Raw genomic sequence first — 17,564 nt, 5'->3', positions numbered from 1 at the left:
GTACATCATATCGCGGTCAACTTCCAGCAATATAACGCACCTCACGTACAGCGTGATGCTCTGTGCAGACCCCTTACGCTCCTCCCAGCTCCCTCCTTCCTGCCTCAGGCCTCGGCTTCACATACGTTTTATGTGTGTCCATATTACCAACCCCACAATGCGTTGTTATTTTTGTTCACTCAGTTATCTTTCCAAGACATTAAGTAATAGTTAAACTTCTCCTGTGTCTATAGGTGCAGCCACCGCGTCCTCGTTCACTGAAGGAGTGAGCTGTTCATCCTTTTCGCGGAGGCTCGCGTTTCCATCTTCATTTTCCTTCTGTCTGAAGGGCTTCCTTCAACTCTTCTTGTAGTACCAGTCAGCTGGCAATGAATTCTTTCAGCTCTTGCGTGTCTGAAGAAGTCTTCATTTTTTGAAGATGTCTTCACTGGATATAGAATTCTCAGTTGACTGGTTTTGGTTTTCTGTTGTTTTCAGTATTTTGTAGATGCCGTTGCACTGTCCCCTGGCTTCCATTGTTTCCAGTGAGAATCTGCTGTCCTCCTCATCTCTGTGGTCGTGTGTCTGTTTTTCTCCGTTTTTAAGATTTTTCTATCATTGGTTTGGAGCAGTTTGATTATGACATACCTTAGTGTTGTTTTTTTTCATTTTGTGTGTGTGTGTGGGGTCCATTGAACTTCTTGGATCTGCCGGGTTCATTTTCATCCTGTTTTGAACGTTTGGGGCCGTTATTTTTTCAAATACTTTTTTTCCTGTCCTCCGGTATTGTCATCTATCACTGAATACCAAATCACCCCCAAACGTGGTTCCTCACGGTTTCTGAAGGTCAGGAGCCTGAGTGCACTCAGCTGGCTCCTCTCCTCTCAGTGGCTCTTGGGCTCCGTCGCCCCAGGTCTGAACTGGGGAAAGACCGGCCCCAGACTCACTTGCGTGGTTGTGGGTGGCACCCAGTGCCTCGTGGGCTGTTGGCCGGAGGCCACCTCCCCTTCCTTGTCACATGGACAGAGCTCTGGGGACCAGAGAGAGCGAGCAGGACGGAAGTCAGTCTGTTGTGACGTGACCTGAGGAGTGACACACCATTGCTTTTGCCTTTTTTTAGAATAAGCCCTGCGCTGTGGGGATTACCCGGTGCGAGTAGCAGGTGCAGGCTCCTTGGAGCTGCTTCAGAAGCTCCTGCCTTGCCGTGTCGGGCCTGCCCTCCAGGGCCCCAAAGGCATGCAGAGGTGTCCTTTGAAGTGTCCCACAGCACTTGTCTTGTCTTGTTTTATTCTTTTCTCCTTTTCATTGTGGATGGTTTCTGTTGCTGTGTTTTCAAGTTCCCTAGTGTTTTTCCCACGACGTCTAATCTGCCGTTAATTCCATCCAGGACACTTTTCTTCTCGTGTTGCAGTTTTCGTCTGTAGAAGTTCAGTTGGCTCTCTCTTACGCCTTTATGTCTCCAACTCTGAACATGTGCAGTGAAACCCTAATAACTGACGTCCTGGCGTCTGCCGATTCTGACGTCGGTGTCAGTTCAGCATCGGTCTCGGTTGCTCCGTTTCGTCTTTGCTGTGAATCGTACGTTCCTGGGTTTCACATGCCTCTCATCTTCAGTGGGTGCCAGACCCCGTGATTTGTCCGGGTTGGGGGCCAGGTGCCTGTTCTCTCGCGCGGTTCAGGGTGCCGTGCATCGCTCGGGAGCAGTGTGATCGTTCAGGTCTGCTGGAAGACGTGTGAGCGGGACAAGGGCAGCATGCAGCCGGGGGCCAGTTTTGCAGTTGCTGAGGGAGCCCCTCTCACCTTGTGCCCGTGCCCGTGACGAGGCGGTTTCCTGGTCGGCTGGGGGCAGCACTGTCTCCAGCTCTGGCATCATGCCCTTGGTGGTGTTGCTCTAATCCTGGCGGGCATTTTCCTGGTCTCACATGGTTTCTTACACTCGTGTGCTGTCCTCACTGCTCCCAGAAAGTCTCTCAAGGGGGCAGCAGGGCCATCGCAGGGCTGGGTTCCCATTTCTCAGGGACCACTGCCCTTTGCTCCTCCTGTCCAGGGACTGGAAACCACTGCTTCATGTTTTCGCATCTCATTTTTCTGGTTGTTTTGGACGGGTGGGTAAGCCTGTGGTTGTTCCTCCATCTTGGCCAGAAGCCCACCGAGCATTTCGACGTCTGTTGTCTGAGGTGGGAGCACAGACACCATGTCCCATTTACATTGAGGAAACACCAGCTCAGAGAGGTGAAGCAATGTGCCCACGGTCACACAGCAAATAGGAGGGCAGCCAGGGGTGGAGCGCAGGACTTCTGGCTCTCAGCTGCTGCCATTCCCCCAGCTCCATCGCTCTTCAGACAGTTCTGTTCCCTGTGAGCTCCTCGGAAAGCCACTGGAAGGCGGTGCGAGGTGCCTGGGTGGGGAGATGAGGAGGAGGCCTCTAGGGTTCCTCTTACTCCCGTCGTCGCTGCCCTCGAGGGCTGCGGGGCAAACGGGCTGCAACCCATTTGGCAGGTGGGACAGCTGAGGCCCAGAGGCGGGCTGGCCCAGGCTCTCCCAGAACACTGGTGCCAGGTCGAGGGACGGGCCGGGCCTCCAGAGCCCTTTCTGGGGCTCTTTGCTCTTGGCTCTTGGCCCCTTGGAGAAAGTGGGGACGAGGGGCCTGCTCTGTGGCAGCCCCAGCCCGGCTCTCGGTGCCCGCCCCACTTGCGTTTCTCCCCGCCTGCCTCCTCTGTCTGCCCCGGGTCTCCCAGGGGGCTGTGCTCCCTCCCACGGGCCCTCTCTGCCTGCAGGGAACCTGGAAGGAGGCCTGGCCAGGAATGGAGAAAGCGGACTAGGCGTGGCCTGTGCCCCTGAGCTGCTGGCCTAGGGTGTCCACCTGATGGGCGAGGCTTGCTGGAAATGACCGCTCGGGTCCTCGCGCCCCACGTGGTCCCTCCCCCCTCCCTCGTGAGGCTGCGGGCACAGCTGCGTGTGGATCTAAAATGGAGCACCCGTAGGAAAGATGGAGAGCTGTATAAATAGAATAATAATAATAATTGTGGGTTTGAGATTGAGCTGCAACTGTTGGGGTGCCTGGCCTTGCCCTCCCCACAAATCAGTCTTGGAAAGGTCACCCCTAGCCGGGGACGGTAAATTCCAAACGCGCTGGTATAATTAGAACGTGCAGTATTTAGGCGTTTTTCTCGGTACAATTGAGTAGGCATAATTGGGTGAGCTATTTTCCCCACGCTGGACATGCTTCTGTTCTTCAGAACTTCACGCCAGGACAGCGCTCTCAGCATTCCATCCGAGTTGTCCTGACCCACTTGCCACCGCGTCCCTCTGCTCGTTCGCTCACACAGCAGTGTCTGCCTGGGCCTCCTTCACGTCCACCTGCGCCAAGCACCCTGGACCCGGAGAAGAATGGCCTTTCCCTGGGTCACCCACTCACCCCAAGGGACGCCGGTGGTCCTGGACGGAGCCATGCATCAGAGCTGGGGGTGGCGTCAGGGAGGGCCTCGCAGGATGAGGCGGCGTTTGCCCATGGAGAAGGAGGGAGACCAAGCTGTGACGTGGCTGGGTTGATCTGGCAGGCTCAGCAAAGGGCAAGGATGGCCCCGTGGGCCTGGGACAGGGTCTTCAAGGCGGTAGGAGCCCCTGGAGCTGAGGTGAGGAGAGACGCGGCACGTGTGGGATGTGAAGGCACATCCTAGTGGCCGGCCTGAAGGAGGACCCACAGGCCGACGTTCTTGACGAGCAGACGGGCGGTTTGCGCACCCTCTCCCTGCAGAGCGCAGTGGCCCACGCAGCTCTGTGACTTACACCAGCGTGTGCTGCACCACCCACTGCCACGCTGGGTGTGTCCCCTGCAGCCCAGGACCCCTGGGGGCCAGGGAGGAAGCCAGCCAGGTGCCCTGCTGGGCCGACCTCATGCCAGCCCTGGAGGCTGACGGCTGGCAGCAGGGCGCCGTGGCAGGGTGTCCCATGAGTGCCAGTGCCAGGTGCAGGACCTCCCCACCACAGCCAGGCCTTGCACCAGCCCCGGGCCCCGTCCAGCGGTGAGGCCCGGACGTGTGCACGTGTCTAGCAGGGACGGTGTGTGCTTATCCGCCTGTCCTCAGAGCTGTTCAGCTCTTGTAGATATAGTCTAGATGGAGTGTTTTCTGATTGCGAATATAATGTGCCAGCATAGTAAAAACTCTGGAAAATGCAGAAAACTGTAATGAACCCTCTTTAATCTTAGCTCTCTGAGAAAACCACTGTTAGCATTTCGATGTGTTTTTAGCGGCCTTTTTTCTTGTCTCTGTGCGCGGGGACGTGTTGTACGTGAGTGTGAGTGAGTGTGTCCGTCCACGGTGCAGACTCGAAGGCGAGGTCCTCACTGACGCTGAGCCGCTCCCCCCGATAGCCTGTGAGCCACGGAAGCGGGTGGAATGGGTCGCGCTCTTGGCTGAGAAGCCCAGATTCCCCTTTGAAGCTGGGAGTGCTTTGATTCTCTCGGCCTCATCGAGACAGGAGCTCCTCACGCGGCTCCACGAGCAGGCGTCTGCCTACAACCCGGACCGCACGCCCAAGGCTGCCCTCGGGAGGAGAGACCCGTGTCCATGGCCGGGCGGGGGCCCGGCTTTGCTAGAAGACCCATCCCCCATGCAACGGGATGGGCCTAAGGCTGGGCTGCTCCCTTCCTAATGGAGGCTGTCTGATGGGGCCAGGGCCAAGGGACAGCCCCCGTCCCCTTTAGACTGAGCGGAGGCTGGTCACCACTGTGTGCATTGCCCTCGAGCCAGGTGCTTTTATGCACCTGACCTCATTAATCTCAGCCATGCCGGTTTACAGGCAAGACCAGAGAGGTTTGTCAGTGTGCCCAGGAACACACAGCTTCTAAGCTAGCTCTGACCATCCTCAGGGCCTGGTCACTGGGGCTGGGGCTGCCCAGGTGGAGGGGTCAGAGAGCAGTCAGGCAGGTAGCCTTTGAGTGTGAAGACGGCCACTTTTCCCCCCAAAGGCCTGTGGCAGGCTGAGTGGTGCCCCTGCAGGCAGGGGCACTGAGCACTCTTGGGGGCCTGGCACATCAGCAGCCCTCTGCGTGCTCACCAGGGTGACAGCCCGCACCCCAGAGCCACCCCAGCCCCAGTGTCTCGGACTAGGTGACTGGGCAGGCCGGGCTGAGTTGCAGCTGCAGGCTGTGACTGTGCCTCGACCAGCCCCGTCTCCCGTCCCACCCTGAGGCGGTCACAGCAGGACCTTCCCCAGGGCTCCAGGCCCCCTCCTGCCGCAGCCCGAGGCTGGGGAGCAGGCCTTGGAGAGGCTGAGGCAGGAGTGGCTGGCTGTGCGGAAAGCAGGGCCGCCGGGAGCTGTGTGCAATTAGGTACGTGTCGCCCACAGATCTGAACATGACACTTTGATGCCGCTGTGAAAACAGCCACCACTCAGCCTGCCACCCCAGGCCTTGCAGCTGCCAGCTCCCCGTCTGGACGGCGGGCGAGCTTCCCTCAGGAAAGCCAGCTGAGCAGGAGCAGAGAGCCAGCCTCGGGGCGCCTGGGGTGCGTGGGCGAGGAGACCAGCTGCCTCCTGACTGCAGCCTCCCGTCCCCAAGTCCCCAGGTCGGGTCTGTCCTGGGAGCGGAGCAAAGACAAGACAGACCAGGGCAGCCCGATGGTGGTCACTGAAGCCCAGGCGCGAATGGGAAGTGGCAGCGGGGGCCAGGGCTGGGAGGGGAGGTGGCCGCACAGCGCCATCGATGTGGCCAGAGCTCGCTGCGCCTCCTGTGGGCCGACGTTCTGGAAGGGAGAGCAGGCGCGGGGCCAGCCTCCCAGACACTGACTTGCAGGCGTCTCGGGGCTGGGGCTGGTCCTCCATCCGCTGCACGGGCTCTTTCTCAGCGCAGACGCTGTTAACTTCGATGATGAGGCTCCGTGCGTCCGTTTATCTTACTTTTCGCTTGTGCTTTTGGTGTCAAGTCTAAGAATTCTTTGCCTAGTCCTCGATCTTGAAATGCTTCTTCCGTGTGTTTAAGTTTGATGTTTTATATTTAAGCCCATGGTACATTTTGAGTTAAATGTTGTATAAAGTGTGAGGTTTAAGTCAAAATCATTTTTTTTTTCTAACTAGGGACGTCCAGCTGCTCCAGCGCCATCTCTGGAAGAGGCTCCCCCTCCTCCACTGAATGGGTTTCATGCTTTGGTGTTTCTCGCTCGAGGTTCTCTGTTCTGCCGTTGGTCCGTGTGTCGGGCCCCAGCATTGGGACCACGCTGTCTCGACGCAGCGGCCGCGTGTCTGTTCCTGGTCAGCCGGGGGTTCTCGTCCTGAATGGATGTCGGGCTTTGTCTGCTGCTTTTTCTCTCAATTGACGGGGTCGTGTGACTTTCCTTCTTTACCCTGTTGATGTGGTGGGGACGTTGATTGGTCCTCAAATATCGAACCAGCCATACATAAGAACAGGTTCCCCGTGGTCACAGTGTGATCGTCTTTTTTACATGTTGCCTTTGTTAGTATTTGTTGAGGAATTTTTGCATCTAAGTTCACGAGAGGTGTTGGTCTAGATTTTTCTTTTTCTCTGTGTGTGTGTTTACCGTCTTCATCGATTTTGGAATCAGGTCAATACTGGGCTGCAAGAGTTCCCTCTTTGGTTTTCTGTGTAAAATCAGTGTTAATTCTTGCTTAAACGTTGGGTAAAATTCTCCAGCGAAACCATCGTGGACTGAAGATTTCTCTCTGAGAAGCTTTTTCGTTCCAGGTTCGATGTATTTATGGCTGTAGGACTGTTCAGGTTTTCTGTTTCGTCTTGGCTAAGTTTTGGTGCATGAAGCTTTTTAAGGATTGCCCAGTTGTCCCAAGCCGTCGAGTTTATGAGCACACAGGGTTTTCTGTAGTGTTTTCTTCTTACCTTTCTAACAGCTTCAGACTCTGGTGCGTTCCAATGTTGGTAACTCCTCTTTCCTCTGTCAGCTTTGCTAGAGGTTGGCGGTGCCGTTGCTGGTCTTCCGTGACTCCCTCCTGTGTCCTGTGTTCGGGTTTGTTCGCTCCTGCCCTGCTCCCGTTGCTCCTTCCTTCTGCGTGCTCTGCGTTCGTTTGCTCTTCCTTCCCTCGTTTCTTGAGGTGGAGCTTGCACAGCTGTGGAGGGGTCTCCCCTGCCTTCTGACGTGGGCTTCCGGCCCTGCAGCGTCCCTCTTGCTCTGCCCGGTGCCCCCGCCCCGGCGAGTTCCGTCCTTGTTCAGCTCTGTGTGTTCTCCGTCCTCGTCCAGCTCTGTGCGTTCTCCGTCCTCGTCCAGCTCTGTGCGTTCTCCGTCCTCCGGGCCGTCCTCTTCGGCCCCCGGGTTGTTGAGAAGAGTGCTGTTCGATTTCCGCGTTTCACGATTTCCCGGCTGTCGCTCTCACCGAGTTCTGGCTCCCGTGTCCTTCTGACGTGCCCACCTTCTGTCCCCCCAGGCACCCAGGACGCTCCAGGCTCTCCTTGTCTTCTCTCTCCAGCCCTGGCGTGGCCGCTTCCTCAGGAGCAGTGGGGACATTTAATTCATGCACCACAGGCCCCGTCACAGACGAGCGGCATTCAGGGCTCCAGTGTCTGGGAGCAGCACTGACCCCCCCCCCCAACTGTGGGATGATCTGTGTGTCCCCTGAACCGCGTTTGGACCAGGATTCAGGCTCTGTGCCGCGCAGTGGGTTAGTCTCCGGTCCTTCCTCCGTGTGTCCCTCATTTCTGGAGTCTTCAGTGCCCTCAGCCACAGGAGCTCCTGACTGGACAGGAGTCCACTCACGCTCTGCCCCTTGCCCTCGAGCCTCACCACCCTGCAGCTGGGGACACGGGGTGGGGAGCCCCGAGGGAGAGAACTGGCCTGTCTCCACTCTGTGCGACCTTCCTTGGCCCCGAGCACTTCCCTCCTCAGGGCTCTCACTCTGGAGCATCACCAAGCGCCTGCGGGCACCGTCCTGCCGGTGGGGACACTGAGAGGTGGCGGGCGAGACCGCACTGAACAAACCCCTGTCGAGCCGGGCAGCAGGCAGGCACCACAGAGGGGCTGTCCCCCATTGCGTGTCATTGTGGAGTGACCCACAGCCGCAGAGCTGGGACAGGGACCCATGGCCAGCTGAGCCTGAGAGCAGAGCTTTGCCCCGCCCGCCACGCCTGGGCACCCCTGCCATCCGCGGACACACACCGTGGCAGCGGGGCCAGCCTCCTAGCTCCGGGCGGGAAGCCTTCCAGGCAGGCAGGCTCTGCTGTCAGGCGGAGGAGGTGGCCCCGAGGCCAGGCCAGGCCAGGCAGGCGGCCACCAGGCAGCGGAGGTCTTCATTACGGCCGAGCATCTCCGTCCCCGCCAGCGTCCGCAGCCCCACCGCCGCCTGTCACTGCCCAGCGCCGGGGGCAGAGGAAGCAGACAGACAGCACAGCTGCCCATAAATATTTCTAGCCACAGCCCACGTGTCTTACTGGGCAATTTGCTTTTTAAAAAATTGCAACTAATTTTAAGTGAACAGCCCCCAATTAGAGTGATTTACAAGGTACCTGGGGACTGGGTGGTATTTGAGCGTGAGAGCGCGGGGCAGAGATCGATCAGCTGGCGTCATTCAGTGCCACCGTCCTGTAACCCCACCGCTGTGGCCACGTCTGAGGGGGACACGGCCCCTTCAAGGGGAGTGGGACAGCGCGGCCACCAGGAGGCTCCTGGGCCCATGGCACCAAGTCGGGGGAGGGGCTGGGGCCTGCAGGGGTGCACACACTGGGTTCGCCTTGATTTGGGTTGAGATGAGAAAGTGGCACTGGTCACGCTGCCTTCCCACACGCCCCTCTGGTCCCGCCCCTGCCCAGCCCCCAGACTTGGAGGGCATGGCGGCGTCCTGTGGCCTCATTCTGCCACCACTGCCCAGGGCCGGGTGCATAGTAGGCGCCTTATGAATACTGGGTGGGCGGAGCAGGGGGATCCACACCGGGCTCGTGTTGGTTGGGTTAGTTGTGCCTCTTCATCGAGAGCAGCGGCTGTGGAGCCGACAGATTCACAGATTCACGGGCAGGAGGATCAAGACGGGTCGGGGAGGCGCCCAGAGAAGGGCTGCCCTGAGTCAGAGCCGGCCGAGCACCTCTGGGGGCGGGGAGGCCCGGCTAGAGCAGTGCAGTTTGAAGGGCATGGGCTGGGAGGTAGGAGGACAAGGGTGGGGAGGCCCCATCTGCTGAGCCAGGAAAGCCCCCCAGCCTGGGCTGGGCCCTGCCGTCCCCACCTCCCCTGACAGCTGCAGGAGAATCAGCTCCTCTGACATTTAGCAGAAAAAATTCCGAATCAAGAGCTGAAGGCAGAGTGAAAGGATTTCCTTGGTAAAAGGTCAGAGTGGTTTCTCTTTCTTTTGTTCAGCAACGGTCTGTGTTGAACCATGACAAGGCTGAGTGTATTAACAGGCAGGGAACATGGCCGCTGCCCCCAGAGGGCTGGGGCCAGCGAGACAGCAGAGGCAGTGACACACAGCAAATGACACAGGCGGCAGCCCGTGGGGTGAGTGTGAGTCTGAAGGCCGCTCAGGGTCGTGGGGCAGAGGGCAGAGAGCAGCCGATGCAAAGCTGGAACAGGCTCCTGCTGAGATGCACCATCTTATTCCCTGGAGTCCATTGAGCACGTCCGGCCTGGACCCGAGGGGCTCTGCGTTCCCTCGGCCGTCAGGTGGAGCTGATGCCTCCGGCAGGTGTGGCCTCTCCCCCTCAGGCAGGGCCAGGCACGAGGCCCACCCAGGTGCAGAATGAGCCATGCACACCGGCAGAGCAAACTGCCGGCACCCAGACCTGGGGACAGCCTCATGGCTCCTGGGGGAGGGGGAGCACCCGTCCGGCTGTGGGGCAGAAGGGAGCTTTTTTTAATAAACAGCTCAGTTGAGATGAAATCCACACATCGCACGATTCACACATTAACGTGTACCATTCAGTGCTTTTGGTATATTCAGAGTCCTGCAGCCATCACCACAGTCTAACGTTTAAACATTTCCCTCACCCCACAAAGAAAGCCCGTACCCCAGGCAGTCACTCCCTCTCTCTCCCTCCCTCAGCCCCGCCAGCCCCCAGGCCTGGCAGCCACTCATCTACTCTCTGTCTCCGTGGAGTTGCCTGTCTGGACACTTCACACAGGTGGATTCCTACAAACGTGGTCTTCTGTGCCTGGCTTAGCGTGTTTTCAAGGTTCATCCATGGGGTAGCACGTAGCAGAACTTGACTCCTTTTCAGGGCTGGGCAATATTCCACCGGTGTCTGCACGCATATTGCTTATCCATTCATCCGTCGGTGATTGCTCCCACTTGTTGGCTGTCGTGAATGCTGTTGCTATGAACATCCAAGTCTTTGTGGGGACAAAGGGCCTCCACCTGGGGGTGGAATTGCTGGGGCGCATGTGTGGCTTTCCGAGCGACTGCCAGGCTGTTTTCCAAGTGGCTACACCATTTTCCCTCCCACCCACAGTCCCCACACCCTCGCCCCCACTCCTCCTCTGTCCTTGACGGTGGCCGGCCTCGGGGTGTGAGGCCGTGTCTCCCGGGGGTCTGACTTGCGTTTTCCTGAAGACTCGTGGTGCTGAGCATCGCTTCCTGTGCTTATTGGCCATTCGTGTATCTTCTCTGGAGAAATGTCCATTCGGGGGCGGCCCAGTCACTTCCCGCTGCCCTTCCTGCCCTCGGCCCCTCACAGGGTCCCAGTGCCTGCGGGCTGGCAGGGCTTCAGACTGCAGCTCCCTCACTGCACAGAGGGGGAAACTGAGGCCCAGAGGGGCGTTTTCAGTGAGGCCCGCCGAGTGCAGTTAGCTTCCCAGCAGTGCCGCCGCCTGGGAGCCCCCGCATTCTGTGCCAAGGCCGGTGGCCGGGGAGAGACAGGCTTTGTACCTGGACCGCCCTGCACCGCCCCGGTGACAGCCCTGCCCTCGCAGTGTCTGCACGGACTGGGGCAGCGGGTGCAGAGGGCTGCTGGGCGGGGCCCCGGCACGGAGCAGCCCTCTGCCGCGTGTCACCGCCCCGGGCCGTTCTGCCCTAGGATGGGGCGGCGGCCCTGGAGCCCCGTGCTGTTGGGGAGCACGTGTGAGTGCTGTGATGCCCAGGATGGCGTGGGGCAAGCTTCCTCAGTCCATCTTCCTCCTGACAGCTGGGTCTGAGGGCGGTGGGGCTGGAGTCCACACCCCGCATCCTGGCTCCTGGACTCCAGAAATGTGGGTGAGACGCCCACCTGCTGACCCTGACTGGCCATACCCAGGAGGCCCCGGAGATGGCATCACCTGCTGGGCAATGCCTGGACTTGGGCAGACGGGCCAACATCTCTGGGGTGGGGGTCGGGGACGGGCCCGTGCCCGTCTGGCCCCAGCTCTGACAGGCTAAGGGAAGCCTGGGACGCCAGGGCCCATCCTGAGCCGGGCTGCACCAGAACATCCACAGCCAGCCCTCCTGGTCGCCTGGGCCTCCCGGCTTCTCCCCGTCCTGTTGATCGAGGGGTGGGGAGGGAGTGGAGACCCTCCCAGAGACCCGCCACCACACTAACCGCGTCCTCCCTGTCTCCTGCCCACCCTGCAGGCCACAGGACCCTCGGGCTCCAAGATGCAGCTGCTGGAGACGGAGTTCTCGCGCACGGTGCAGGAGCTCATCGAGCTGCACCTGCTGCGCCAGGACAGCATCCCGGCCTTCCTCAGCGCCCTCACCCTCGACCTCTTCAGCCGCCAGACCGTGGCCTAGCCTGCAGCCACGGGCCCACCGTGGCCATGCCCTTGGCCTCCAGCAGGTCCCCGCCCCACCCAGGCAGCTGTGCCATCCCACCCCTGCCCACCCCTCACCCAGCCCAGCTTCCTCGGCCCACGTCCCACCTCTGCCCAGACAGGGCAGCGTCATGACATGATGGGGCCCCCTGAACCCCGACCCGGTCACCCCCTCAGCAGCCAGCACTCCGCGTGCAGGACCCCTGTGGGCACACCACTGGCCAGCAGGGGTTAAGCTGCTCAGGGATGCCCCACCCCGTCCCCCTGGATCCCTGAGCTCAGGGCCCACTCTGCAGTCAAGGGCCTGCACCGTCCCCCCCTCCCTCCTCCCCACCCTCCGTCCTGGAAAAGTGGTGTGAGGCTGCTTTTGGGGGTGGCCTAGGGGGCAGTGCTCTGTGGCCCCACTTCCTGTCCCCTCCCCATGGTGTCCCACCCCCCACGCTGCTGAAACCCGGCCGTGCCCGGAGCCTGGCCAGTGGACCTTATGAAATAAAGTTTCCTCCTTGGCCACCCTGTGTGGCTCGTGTGTGTGTCTCTGAGCCCCAAGCTGACAGGCTCCCTGTGCTGACGCTCAGTCAGGCCCCAGGGCAGCCCCTGGACACCAGGGGGCGGCCCCATACCGTCCAAGCCCGGGAGAGCTCGGGGGACAGTGGGTGGGCAGCCCAGGAGCACCTGCCCCCGACAGCGGAAGGGAGCAGCCCACCCATCGGAGGGTTAGGGCGTCCCTGGCGTCTGCACACAGAGCCCGCACACAGCTGGCTCTCAGATGGGACACAGGCACCGAGGCCCCGGCCTCAGGTTCCCCACCCGCCAAATGGACCACTGACCCTCCTACTCTGTGGCCTCGGGCGCTGGCCCAGAGGCGGCTTTCAGCCCCTCGTGGGCCCTGTGTGGGGAGGGGTCTCCCTAAATCCCGAGCACCCGCAGGAGAGGCTGCTGGTTCCATAGTCACATCCTCTCCTTCATTCGGTGACCTCAGGACCACTGACCTCCCAACTGTGATGCAGGGTTGGGCCTCGGGGTCCCGGGAGCTCACACCTCCCACCAAGGCGCCCAGGGCTGAACCAGGCTTGACAGCCACGTCTCAGGAGAGCCCTCTCCTGGACTCCCCGGTCAAGGTTCCTGCAGGCCAGGGTTTGGGGGGCACAGGGATGGGGGCTGCCTTCATGAGAAGGGGCCCACACCAAGAGTGCAGCCTGCAAGCCCTGAGGGACTTCTGCTTCTGTGCTCATAGCTCCAGGCCTGAGGGAGGGACCAGCCGACGGGCTTAGGGACTCAAGGGGGCCCAGGCTGGTGATCCTGCCCCTTGCACAGGGGGGACAGAGACGGATGGCCTGGCGATGGAGGCTGGGGTGTTGCCTCATTTGCATGCACGGCTCAGCACTCCAGGCCTGTCATCAGTCATGGGGAAAATGAGTCCTGACGTCAGCCGCGCCGTGTGCCTCCATCGCCAGTGCTGGCCCGTGGCCGGCAGCCTCACCGCAGGCGCTGTGATCTCTACGTGCACAGTGAGCTGCTATCTGAGCCCAGCAGAGGGGCGGGAGCCAGGTCAGGGCCCTGCCTCAGTGAGCCAGCTCGGCCGTGCAGCAGGTCCCGAGGCCGTCGCTGGGGGGTAGGGGTGGGGGGTGTACCAGCACTGGGTCCTCCTGCCTCCCACCTTCTCCCAAGAGCCCAGAGTCCTGGGAGAGGGTGGCCAGAATGTGCCATGTGTCACCCCCAGGCTCTGATCCTGGGGGGCGGGGGCTGTGCCCCCCACTGCCCAGCCCCCACCCCCCACCCCAGCAAAGCTGGAGGAGACTCGCCTGTGCATTCCAATCAGGGCCACTCAGCTCTGGAGCTCAGACCATGAAGGCATGCCTCAGACAGACACAGCCCTGCCAGGCCTGGGGGTCACCAGCAAGGTCAGCCACTGTCCACAAGGCCATCCTGCCAGAACCCCGGAGCCCCCAGCTCGTTTGATCCCCAGCACGGCCCTGGGTGGGGCTTTGCCCTTCCCACGTGACAGATGAGAAAGCTGAAGCTGGAGTGACGGAGTGGCTTCCCAGGGCCACAATCTGCTCAGCCTGGGACTCTGGTCCAGCCTGCGGCTCTGGTCCAGCCTGGGTCTCTCCACACTCCACAGCCCGCCCTGAGCTCCAGGCTCCTCACGCCCCGGGCTCGGGCCCCAACAACACTCGCTGAGGATCGAGGCCACGGCCCCTGCTTCCCGTCTCGGCGTAGGCACCGATGGGTCACATCAACACCCCTCCCGGGAGTCTGCTGCCACGTCGGAGGCCGCCAGAGCCACGGGGCAGCTCCTCCGGGGGTCCCGGCATTTACAACAGAGACCCGCCAGCTGGAGGATTCCAGGCAGACGTCAAAGAGGACTCACTCCTTCAACCACCGTTCAGACCGCGGTTGAGCCACCATCACGCACAGAGTCCCCGTTCCCGCATTCTGTGCCATCTGCAACCATCTCGGTAGGGTGGGTGGGGCTTCGGGGTCTTGAGGCCCGTATACCTCGTCTCTGTGCCGGGTCCTGCTCTCCCTCCCCTCGTGAGCCCCAAACCTGCAACGACAGTTGTCCGCCACCTTCGTGGGAGGAAAGGCCCACCGACGGTCTCTGGCCCCGGGCCGGGAGCGTGGGAGGCCTTCCTCTCCTGCTCTGCCCTCTTCCCGTGCTCCTTGGAGGCCGGGCCAGCAGCAGGCCCGGGTGGGGTGAGGGTGCGGCCCTGTGGCCCCAGGCCTGGGCCCGGCCTTCCTCCCGTGTGTGACATAGGCTGAGACCGATGCTGCCAGCAGCAATGGAACCCTCAGGTCGGAACTTGGCACAGAGTCATTAGCCCGTGAAGATGCACCGCCAGGCCCCCCGCGTGTGTGAATGTGTGGGTGTGTGCGTATGTCTGCGTGTGTGCACTGGCACCGTCCATGCATGCGGGTAGCGCTTACTAGATGGCGGCTCCCGGGCCAAGCGTGTGTGGACAGCCACCCCTCGGGACAGGGGGGAGCAGGCCGGTCCTCACTGAGATGGCTGAGGCAGTGGGGTCCAGCTGGGCCTCAGCAGCAGAGAGACCCCAAGAGGCAGGGAGAGGGCCATGCAGGCCGGTAGGCCAGGGGTGTCCTAGAACGTGGCCAGGACAGGAGCTCTTGACCTCTGCCCTGTGGGCAGCAGAGGGAATGGTCACTGCTGGGCCTCCAAGGGGGTACAGGGACCAAGCAGGACGCTCCCAAAAGCGACGTTCTCGGTTGCAAGGTCAGAACTAAGTGCTGGCCAACCTAGGCAGTGAAGGAATGTTCTGGAAGGTTTGGGGTAGGGAATCGGGCTCAGAGAGCTGGGGTGCCACACTCCATCCTGCCACGACCCTGACTCCCACTGGTGGGCACGTAGCCACCTACCCCACCCCCCGACACATGCCAGGGCGTCCCACGGCCGTAGGACTCCAACACCACCCTCCAAAATGACTCCTAAAGTGTCCCCAAACCTTTGTGTTACCTTCCCAACGGTTCGAGTCCCTCCTAGGTCTTGGGTTGGCTGAGCCTGGGCCACCTGCCTGCCCTGCCCTCACCCCGCCACTGTAGGAGGATGGGAGCCCCTCCCCCAGCAGGGACCCACGTGAGCGCCAGGCCTGGGGTCTCCTCTGGGCCTCAGTCTCCCCACTGTCCTCCCTCTGGCTGGGAAGGCCGCCCCGGGCCCCGACCACCCACCCTGCGCCGACCACAGGTCCACCTGAGCTTGACGGTGGTTGCACTCTGATTCCAGGATTTTCTTTCCTAAAGAGAGCCGGGCAGGGGCAGAGGCCAGCCCACCCTCCGGACAGAGGCGCCTGACCGCGACCGGGGCACAGAGAACGTCCTCGGGGCTGATTCCATCCTGGATGCGTCCGCTCCTCTTCCCGCCGCCTGCCCGGACCGAGCGAACTCGCGGGCCGTGGTCCCACCGGCTCCCGGCGCCCGGGCCTCGGAAAGTTCTGGTTCTGACAGATCCCCACTTCTGCCAGCTCATTAGTGGGCCCCGATGCTAAATGGCTCTTAAGCCACTAATGACTAATTTTAAGGGATTAGTGCCGCCGAGATGAACTGTAATTGCCGGGATGTACAGGATCGGGTGCGTGACAGGGCTCCTTGCAGCTTCCCCGAGGCGCCGGGGGAGGAGGGCGTGCAGGCCAGGGCGTCTGCAGACCCCCAGCCCCCGCTGGAGCCCTCCCACCTCCCTCTGTGGCCAGCACCAGGCTGCCTATGCAAGGGTTCGCAGTGTTTACTCGTGTTTCTTCCCCGTCTGCGTCTGCCCACCTCGTGCTCTGGAAATGAACAGCCGGATGGGTTTGCCCCGGCTCCTCACAGCTCAGCGCGGGGACCGCGGACAGGGGTGGCTGCCTCACCCCAGGCTGTTAGGAATGCAGCTTCTCAGGTCCCACCCCAACGACTGAGCCCAGACCTGCACTTGCAGCGCCCTCAGGGGTCTGCACGGCCCGTCCCAGGTTGCAAAGCTCCCCCCCTGATCGAAGCTCCCCGCTTACGAAGCTCCTTTCCACCCGTGAGCTCATCCGCAGCCCGTAGTGACCCTGCATATCGGGTCTTGTCAGGGGCGGAGGCCAAGGTCCAGGAGGGGCAGGGACCTTGCTCAGGCCCCATGCAGGTTTGACAGGCCCGGACCCAAGGCCCCTGAGCAGACTCAGCGGCCCTCGCCACCCCAGCTCTGGAGCAGCGATGCCCACTTCCCTCACGGTTCAAGGTCACCAGCACACCAGAGCCGAGCGAGGTGCTGGGCCTCTGTCCCGGCGCTGCCTTGGGGGTGACGCGGGTTCAGGGGTGTGGACTCCAGGGCCGTGCAGGCAGGAGAGTGTTCACCTGTGTACATGCGGGATTGTGCATGCGTGTGCATGCATGGCTGTGTGCACATGTGTATATGGGGGACTGTGCATGTGTGTGCATGCATGACTGCACTTGTGCGCACAGAGGGCTGTGCATGTGTACGCATGTGTGACTTGTGTGCATGTGTGTACACGTATGCCTGTGTGCACGTGTGTGCATAGGGGACTCTGCTGGCGTGTAAATGTAGGACTGTGCATATAGGTGTGGGCGTGCATGTATGCACTGGCACATACATGGCTGTGTGCACATGTGCACATGTATCACATGTGCTGTGTATTTGCATGCCTGTGTCACGTGTGTGTACATGCATGCATGCACAGTGGAGACAGGCGGCTTCAGCAAACCGCTTAGATTCCTGCTTCAGGCCCAGAGAGGGGCAGAACCTTGCCCAAAGTCACACAGCAAGAGGGCCAAAGATAGGAGCAGGGTCCCCGTGCAGTGGTCATCTGTCCCGACCCGCTGCCTGCCTCATTGTGGCTCACGTTCCTTTTCATTCTTTTCTTTAACTGCACAGTTTTAATGCGTTTTCAATGGGAAAGAAAACCCTCCAACAATAGGAATGTAGAGTAGAAAGAAAAAGGTCCCCTGGCCCCCATCCCAGCCTCTTCCATCTGCGGTGGATTCTCACACCTCACACGCGCGCGTGCACACACAGGCATTGTCTGGTTTCACCGGGTTTGTGTGTGGTTTTTAAAATAACTGTGGCTTGTTCCGCCGCTTGTGTGTCTCGCTGCACAATTGTCTTGGAAACTTTCCACAAGAGCATCATCTGATGTATTTCTTTGGGTTTTTGTTATTTCCAAAACACTCAAGAAGTTTTATTGAAAACAATAACCCGCAGAAATGCCGGCTCCTCATTTTAAAGGGAAATCGGCAGCGTCTCCCAGGACCTCCACGGTCCCCAACCGTTTGGGTCGTTACAAAAAAAAAAAAAACGGAAGCCCAAACAACAAAAAAAAAACCACGTTCCGCATTCAAATGAACAAGTCCGTTGCGCTCATATACCTTTCTCTGCTGGTTCCTGGTCCCCATCCCACTCACGTGCCAGGTTTTCCAACTGTC

At 60.6% G+C, this 17,564-nt stretch overlaps 1 protein-coding gene across 3 annotated transcripts in view; it reads left to right on the top strand.

Annotated features, from left to right (window-relative positions):
- Positions 1-12,164, top strand: part of MAD1L1 (mitotic arrest deficient 1 like 1) — a 413,365-nt gene extending 401,201 nt beyond the window's left edge. For all 3 annotated transcript variants that reach the window (XM_046666480.1, XM_046666481.1, XM_046666478.1), the window contains one exon: positions 11,473-12,164. In XM_046666480.1, coding sequence (XP_046522436.1) covers positions 11,473-11,631 — 159 coding nt within the window. In that variant the 3' untranslated portion in view covers positions 11,632-12,164. The remainder of the gene's footprint in view (positions 1-11,472) is intronic.
- The last annotated feature ends 5,400 nt before the right edge of the window (positions 12,165-17,564 follow it).

The sequence above is a fragment of the Equus quagga genome, chromosome 7, assembly GCF_021613505.1.
Source record: "Equus quagga isolate Etosha38 chromosome 7, UCLA_HA_Equagga_1.0, whole genome shotgun sequence".
In the NCBI taxonomy this organism is placed as follows: Eukaryota; Metazoa; Chordata; class Mammalia; order Perissodactyla; family Equidae; genus Equus; species Equus quagga.
The sequence above is the reverse complement of the archived record's forward strand: the minus strand, read 5'-3'. Positions and strand labels throughout refer to the sequence as shown.